Source organism: Varroa jacobsoni, unplaced genomic scaffold (genome assembly GCF_002532875.2).
Source record: "Varroa jacobsoni isolate VJ856 unplaced genomic scaffold, vjacob_1.0 scaffold_1134, whole genome shotgun sequence".
Lineage (NCBI taxonomy): Eukaryota > Metazoa > Arthropoda > Arachnida > Mesostigmata > Varroidae > Varroa > Varroa jacobsoni.
This window is the reverse complement of record NW_019214036.1, coordinates 231268-238940: the sequence shown is the minus strand read 5'-3', so window position 1 is coordinate 238940 and position 7673 is coordinate 231268. Positions and strand designations below refer to the sequence as shown.

General features: G+C 40.6%; 1 protein-coding gene across 1 annotated transcript; it reads right to left on the bottom strand.

The window, feature by feature from the left end:
• Positions 1-1751: 1751 nt before the first annotated feature.
• LOC111266980 (uncharacterized) lies at positions 1752-7240 on the bottom strand. The gene is made up of 4 exons (XM_022844892.2): positions 6646-7240; positions 5386-5554; positions 4692-4855; positions 1752-4384 (listed from the first exon to the last, which is right to left on the bottom strand). The coding sequence occupies exons 1-4, from the start codon at positions 6722-6724 to the stop codon at positions 4137-4139; spliced, it is 660 nt and encodes a 219-aa protein (XP_022700627.1). The 5' UTR covers positions 6725-7240; the 3' UTR covers positions 1752-4136.
• Positions 7241-7673: the final 433 nt, after the last annotated feature.

Sequence of the window (7673 nt, the reverse complement as noted above, 5' to 3'; positions counted from 1 at the left end):
CAAACAAACCCCTTGCCGCCTGTGCCTTCTCCGACTGATGGCAGCCGCGGTCGTAATCGTTCTGCTAGTCATATATACCATTAGATATCGACAGGATATTATATGCAGATTCTACAAACGGTTGATAACAAAATAACGCCAGAAAAACAAAAGCATAAGAAATGCTAAGGGCAGGCCTTAGGTGACACTATGACATTATCGACTGCTGATCTTGTCTACTATTCTATTACACATATTTTCGTATAGCCATGGACATGAAGCGAACGCAGCATCGAACGACGTTAGCCGCTTCGTAACGGACGGACTTGTCTAAAGAATGGTAGCAAGGAAGGTTAACAGTAACTACTATACAGGGAAATCGTCCATAGGATGCATATATAGTACTACTACAGATAGCGTTAGTCTCACCGCTATGACGATCATATTTGAACACTTTCTGGGTACATATGTTCAACGACTGGTTCAGGTGTTTTATACAGTACTTTCAAGTAGTGAGCACGTATAAACAGACAAACATACGCAATAACGAGTAAATTTCTATTCTAATCATGCTACGTGTATTCACTGATTCCTGTTCGCTCGCGTGCGTCTGGTCGTACTTTGTATCGTTGGGTATGATAAAGTTACGAAGCTTTATGCACACAAACAGATAGTTTTTTTAACCGTTAACTTTGACTTGCCCCGCAGTTCAGTCCAGCTAGCCTAATCGACCCTCGAAATGCCTTAATGCTCGGACCGCCTCAAACCCCCGTACCTGACGAAGGTCGCTTCAGGCTGTTGTTACCTGTTTGGCCTTACTTAGAGATGCTCTGTGGGCGCGCGTCGTTCGGCCTTTGACTATAATAGCGCAACCACGCTGACAGGGAGCAATTGTAATGGCTGCCGCCCAGAGCAATATTTAACAGCAGTCGCAGAGGGAAAACCAAAATCCTCATTTATTTAGGAGCTAGAACGACACAAAGCTTAGCGTGTTACTAGGCAAACAGATAACTAAAAGAAGCGTTACTGTTTTTTGAACCACAATAATAATAATTATTATTATTATAAAATTAATAAAATGTCAGTATTCGACAGGGCACCTAATGTTTACTAGACGTGCCAAGATGGCCGGATCAGGTGGTTTTTCAGTCTTTTGTCGGAAAGTCAGACGAGTACGTGAATCACTACACATGTTTTACAATAGATTGAATAAGGTTCGTATTAGGAGATTACCTCTAAGTGCTACTTTTCCATCGGCTTTAATGTTAATTAGGAATAAATGAAGTTTTGGGCGATACTGTAAAACGCGGCGATTTGGAATTTTCGTTTTTTATAATTCGAATTAGTTGATTTCTAGTGATACATTGTAAATTTTCGGAACATCTAGATCCATAAGTGGCCCATAGTTTCAAACTTTATACAACTCGAATAAATACCGATGCACAGTAATACGCGATTTTGAGCATTGTTTTGCCTAAAATATACGGTAAAGTCCAGCTACTCACCCTTGTGCTAACCTTTAAGTTAAGTGTTCCGTCGATGGGATCATTGTTTATGTTCGCTAACGTTAGGACCCTAACTAACTAAAAGCTCCTTGATAAATTGGTGTGGGAAGCTTATTACGTAGAAGAAGGTAACTTAAGCTTTGAGCTAGATGGTGTACGCCTGTGATTTAATCTTCTCTGTAGTTCTAACTAAGCTAATTCTATGATCAAACGCCTAAAGAGCTTCACGTATATATGGTTCAAAAGTCCAAAAGCTAAACCATCGAGTTTTTTTTAAATTCTAGCCATTTATTAGCGGAAAATACAGATGCTCGTGTATTCATGATGACTATAAAATCTAAATAGCATTAATCAATGATAGTGTTCATCGGAACCTTGTGCATACTTCATTTTTCTTTCGAATAGTAGTTTGAAACACTAAAAGGCTCTGGCCCCTTTACGAACTTTTACCTCTTCATAACTCTCAAAAGAGTACACAGTTCATGTATATATACCGAGGATAACAATGCAATATATCCAGAATTTTTGTGATTTTCGAAGCACAGCTTCTGACGTCAATAATAAAGGTGTGTTAAATAAAAGATACTAACGACCTATCTTTCTGCCTTAGGAAAATCGCACAAGATTGTCTCTAGCCATTGAGCAAATTCGTGCTCGAAACTATGATCAACTCAAAGCAGTAGAGCGACGAACGACTACGGCGTCGTATTATAAGTAAAGGTTATTTTTTTTTTGCGTCAACCATTACTAAACTGTACGGATGAAGTATCATTCGTCGCGCTACAAGTTAATGCAAATCTTCACAGCTTATCTGCAAAAGCTATCCTAGCCCTAGTCTAGTAATATCTTTTTCGGTACTCTCTGTGACTTTTTTTTCTGAATTTTTTTATATTGAAAGAAAAAAAACAGTCAAATAAATAATAATAATAAATAAATAAGATCAAAAGTTGACATTTCATGCAGTGCCCTGTGCCCGTAGTCTGGTTTCTACCACAAACTCAACAGTCCGAGTATTGCGTTCGTTCAACTGTTTATATACGAGTATCACTGTTTTTTTTTTTTTATAACATAGGCCTGCAGGTTCCTAGTATTTGTTCAGTACGCAAACGATAATCTCACAAAGAGACAGATTTATTATGTAGCCACTTCTTTGCAAGAACTACCTTTTAGGAAACACTGTACCGTGCAGTGAGATCATATTGTTCTGTTTCTCTAAATTAATTCGTCAATATTGATTTATACTAGGTTACAAAGTTTTTATAAACTATACTCGACCTTCTCAGTTATCTTTGTTCAGGCTTCAATCCAACATTCCCGATTTTAACTTCGGTTGAGATCGGATAAACACAACATTCACGACCAGGTCATACCGAGATACGATCCTCGTATTTTTTAGAAATATTGTCATCAACCTGGTTCAGTACAACTCGGCAATACACTTAAAAATTAACATACGAATTTTCTGTGAGAGATATTCGGTAAACCATATACGCGGCTCATGTGGTGACCACTAGGATATAAGAAGACAAATCCTCGTGATACTCTGCCTTCATCTGGCATAACTTAACGACAATCCATTATTTAAGATACTTTACTGCTCGACTTCTATTAAGCTAAAAGCTTTTCAAGTCTTGTACAACATCCGAAACCTCGACCGGAAGGGAAGTTGCTCTGCTTTTTGATCCTGTGAATCCCGGCACATAGCGAAGTGGCTAACTCTTAAAGGGAGCATTTGGTGTTTCCACACATGAGTTCCTCCTAAGTATTGCGCTATTCCGAATGGAAAATCGGAACTGCCAGTTCAGAGCGGAAAGACTGCCTGTAAAGGTATTGCCGTTCCTGCGCATGATCACTTTGTCAGAGTGCGCTGGAAAAACCAGGTCCGGGAGACACCTATTTGGCACGCGTTCAAGCTATTAAAATAAAATACATAATAATGATAATAACCCTGCTACTTTGGATTGCTTGTTCCTACGAAAAGGACGTTTGAGATGTATCGTAAAGGATTTCGCTTCACAGCGGCCCAGTACTGGGCATCATAATACTTGCAATGTTAAGTTTAGTATCCTTCTTCTATTGGAGTGGTGTTTACTGACTTACATGGCTACAGGTTCCAATTCATCGAATATAATGAAGCCCATGTCCCGGGTGTAGGAAGTGGTGTTGTTGTTGTTGTCAAACGTGTGTAAGGAGGTTAATTATGCAGTTGATGCTCTATTTCTTTGCAGGAATCTACCTTCGATGAATGTAATTGTTTTTCCCATTCTGTCTCAGATCAAACGAGTAGGTAGATAGACGATGTCCAAGAAATGGATAAGATCAAATATAGTGATGGTAACACGACCTGCATTATGGGTTGTGACATAAAATCGACGCTCTGCTTCCAACATTTGAGGTTATTATATTTGCTCGTAACAATATAGAGAATAACCGGTCCGTCGGTAGTGGTTAAGTGTGCAAGATACAGGTTTGCGGTGCTGGAACGAAGCATGCGATAAACCGTATCAAAATCGACAAGGATATTTAGACAAAATATTCTTGTGTAAGCCTCGCCCGTCTGTTATCGATCGTACGCTGTACGTTATCAAATGGAATCGGCAGTCGTAGTGAATTGCGAGCTAGTACTGACCTAACCGATCGCCGAGCTACTTTTCAGATGAAGTGTTCCGGTGCTAGGTCGGCAATGATAATTCGCACTTTGTAAACCATTACCATAGCAGAGAAAAGAACTGCCCCACCTGTAATGGCTTTGTCTACTATAGACGCTGTCACTGCGGCAGCCACAACGACGTAGTTAATAATGTGGCCTGAGAAAATGATGAGCACCCCCAGTGCCGTGGTCAGGTCCAACAGAGTCATCGACAGAATGACGATCTGAGTGCACGTCAATAGGCAGATCACTTTAAATAGCAGAAACAATAATGAAAAAGTCAGTGTTAATGGATCGAAGCGGAAGGTAAGCTAGTTTTAGACAAAACAAAATCTAGTGCTTATCTATGAACAGTTTCGGCATCAAGGCGCAATTTCTTATCACTATTAAAAGCAGCAGATAGAGCAACAGACTGTATACACATTTTTCCAACCTTAGGCATTATCTAGAAAGCTAACGATAGAAGTTTTGTTAAGTGTAAAAACTAAAACAAGCTCGTGCAATTCGAAGAACTTCCAACGTCAGCTCTTTAGGCACCCACATGTACGTTGACTTACAGTTGGTCATGAATGCGCAGTATGTTTCGTAAATAACGGATAGCGCGGCTTCGACATAGGCGAAATCCAGAATGAATACGGCCAATACCAGCAAGGTAAGTGGTGTCGACGTCTTGACGGGCGGACAAAAAATCAGCAGAAAATGTAGTAGCGGCATGACTATGCTAAATCGAAAGTATAACGAGATATACGTTAAAACCGGTTTCGAAAGGCAAATTCCGAAAAACTCAATTGCACTACATGAACGGTTTGCTGGTGTAACTTAAACAAAAGTTCGAGTTCTACGTCCGTTAATGTCCGTAAACGATACGTCAGCAGACGGCTGATCTCTGCCGGCGCGAAATGAAGCACGCCTACGCCTGGTTTCGAGCTTTCTTAAGAACGTTAGGAAAATTTGCCTATAGACTGCCTGGCGCATCGAAGCACGTTTGTCCACCGTAGCTCTCAAGTGTGAAACTTAGTGGGCACCAACCTTTCGGTACTATTGGGGGATTTTCAAGCTAGACCAAGTCACGTGTCCACAACAGGCTTAGTAGATAGATATGTTACAACTTTATTGTCAAGAAGACCTGCTTCTGTAATCCAAGATCTCTAAATCGAGCTCTAGGCGCTCTTTATCTAATTTTAAGTGGTCTAGGCATTGCCAAATTATCTCTTTGCTATAAAAGATGGAATTACCTTAGGTGAAACTTACAATGACGCATTTGCAATGGTCGGATGGTCAAGGATCCAAAGGGACACATCCGGTTGGTATAGTGCCAGTGAGGCAAATGTCGTCAAAGCAAATAACGGCAGCCATAGCAACATGAACAGACTTCGTATTACAGCCCGACGGCCTTTCGCGCTTCCTATGTCTTTTTCCACTGTATGAAAAAGCAGAAAATCGGTCACACGTTAGAAATAACCAGTACAAAAAAGTCGTCCCCTCAGCGTCTAAGAACAACGTCACATAGAATCTATATGATATAATTATAACCTTGATGTTATTGGCTGGAGATTTGACCTGTCTGAAAATAGAAGAAATCATATATAAGTGTAAGCGTTATTGTAGACGTATCCTCTATCTGTAATGCAGTAATTTAAGCAAGAGGTATTCCAGATCTAATACGAACGGCTAATACCAGGTTGTGTGTAGATTTTCGAAAATTTGCGCCAGCAATAATGAATGCCCTATCTTTTGAACGTCATGAAACAACAACAAGTAGACCTCCCATCTTTAACTAAATTATTGTTATTATCATATTCCAAAGTTTCGCTATCAATAACAATTACTGAACTTTGATCGCTGAGATGTTTGCTAGGAGAAAATCTTTATGCGGCCTTTGTCTACCTGATCTATGCAATTTTCTATTTTCAATCAGTCCAACGGAAGCGGCAATACAATATTGGAGGAGCGTCGTGATGATTTTAGGAAGAGAAATTATAATATGAATCCTGCTTTACATTATCCGCTTATGGTATACAAAATAACGGAGCTATGCATGTTTATTTGTAAAAGCCAATGGCTGAGGCCCTCCAGCCAATGTCTCGAGACATTATCATGCCCGCCAGCGACCAAAAGCTTGCCACATAAGCGTTAGCGCCCACAATGTGCGAACACGGTTTTTTCTTATTGTAGAAAGCTTAGTATTTGCATTTCTAAACTTCCGTTGTTAAGAGCTTCACAGCCGACAATTATTATAATTTCTCGTGTTGATTCGTTTAACTAACTGAGCTTTATTCAGCTACTAAACACAGCACACGCCAATTGACATTGGCTTTGTTCTAATATTTGCTATATTGCATTTCTGTACAATCATAGTACCACTAAGCACTATTCGTTATGACTCAAGAAAATGCCTGGAAAGGGACACTAGCTGAATGTACTACAATTGAATAAAATCGACAAGCTCTTCTAACGGAACGTAGACGTTTTCTGACGCGTGAGCACTGCTTCTGCATAACTCATACTAACCGAAGTCTAGCAGAACTTCTTTATATTCGTCACGTTCAATGTGGTCCCATCGGGACAGCTTGTTTGAATCGGCATCCATTCCAGAACAAATCGAATTTAGCTGCACTAACAGCACGTTCTTGCACCATGTGAAAGCTAGCCACGTTGGTAAAATCCAACAGGGTCCCGTAGTGGTGACCCTCTTATTGTTCCAAGCCCACTTACAATGACTTCCGAGTTTACATGCTTGAGGCACTACTGCGTTGGTAATTGATTGTTAGAAGCTGAAAATGTGTGATACAGCCGAGAACAATTCTAGTGGCCTAAATGAAACTATTTGCACCACTTCATATAAAGACCTGAAGTTGTCACTGTGCCGTTTCTGATTCTCCTATTTGGTACCGGAAATATCATTTGTACGGGAAAGTATCGACCCTCCTGTCTGCGTCACGCGGATATCGAAAATCATTTAACCACTGTCTTCTATCGACGGTGTGTTAGCTAAAATTTCAAAGATCGAAATAAACCAATGCCATCGCAAGAAGATTAGGCAATAAGTACGTTGTTTCTATGATAGCTGCTTAGAAATTTACTTAATAGACTTCAGCTAACAGGGTTTTGGTGAAAGCAGCCAGAACTCAAGTAAAGCCAATAATACTTTGTGCCTGCCAGTTCCCTAGCTAGGGAATAACAGGTCGCCTCAATTTCCATTCTAGGGAGTTGTTGGCTTCGCTCCAACACCAGCCCACGGGTTTGGGTGGGAAAAGGCCGAAAGGAACTCTGCGTTTCCGACTATCCGTTTCGACGCCAGCCCGTTAGTCTGCTTGCCTGTTCGTGAAGCCGCGATGTCACCAAGGCGCCAGACTCCCATTGAGTGGGGAAAGGACAACGTTACAGGAGTCACTCCTTTGAAATGGTTAGCTCATTGCTGATATATGGCGTGTGGAGTACACTTCGTGGGAAAAGCGTTACTGCTAACAAAAGGACAGCGTCCAACTAACTATAGTTCTCAGGTGGCCAATTAACTGCCCGGCAAACGAAGTTGAATA

Bases quoted from the DNA above. Each gene is read 5' to 3' on its own strand.
- LOC111266980 (XM_022844892.2), bottom strand. From the start codon at position 6,724: ATGGATGCCGATTCAAACAAGCTGTCCCGATGGGACCACATTGAACGT. The intron at 5,555-6,645 runs GTTAGTATGAGT...TTTTTCATACAG, and splicing joins AGAAGTTCTGCTAGACTTCG to TGGAAAAAGACATAGGAAGC. The intron at 4,385-4,691 runs GTAAGTCAACGT...TGCTATTTAAAG, and splicing joins CTGCGCATTCATGACCAACT to TGATCTGCCTATTGACGTGC.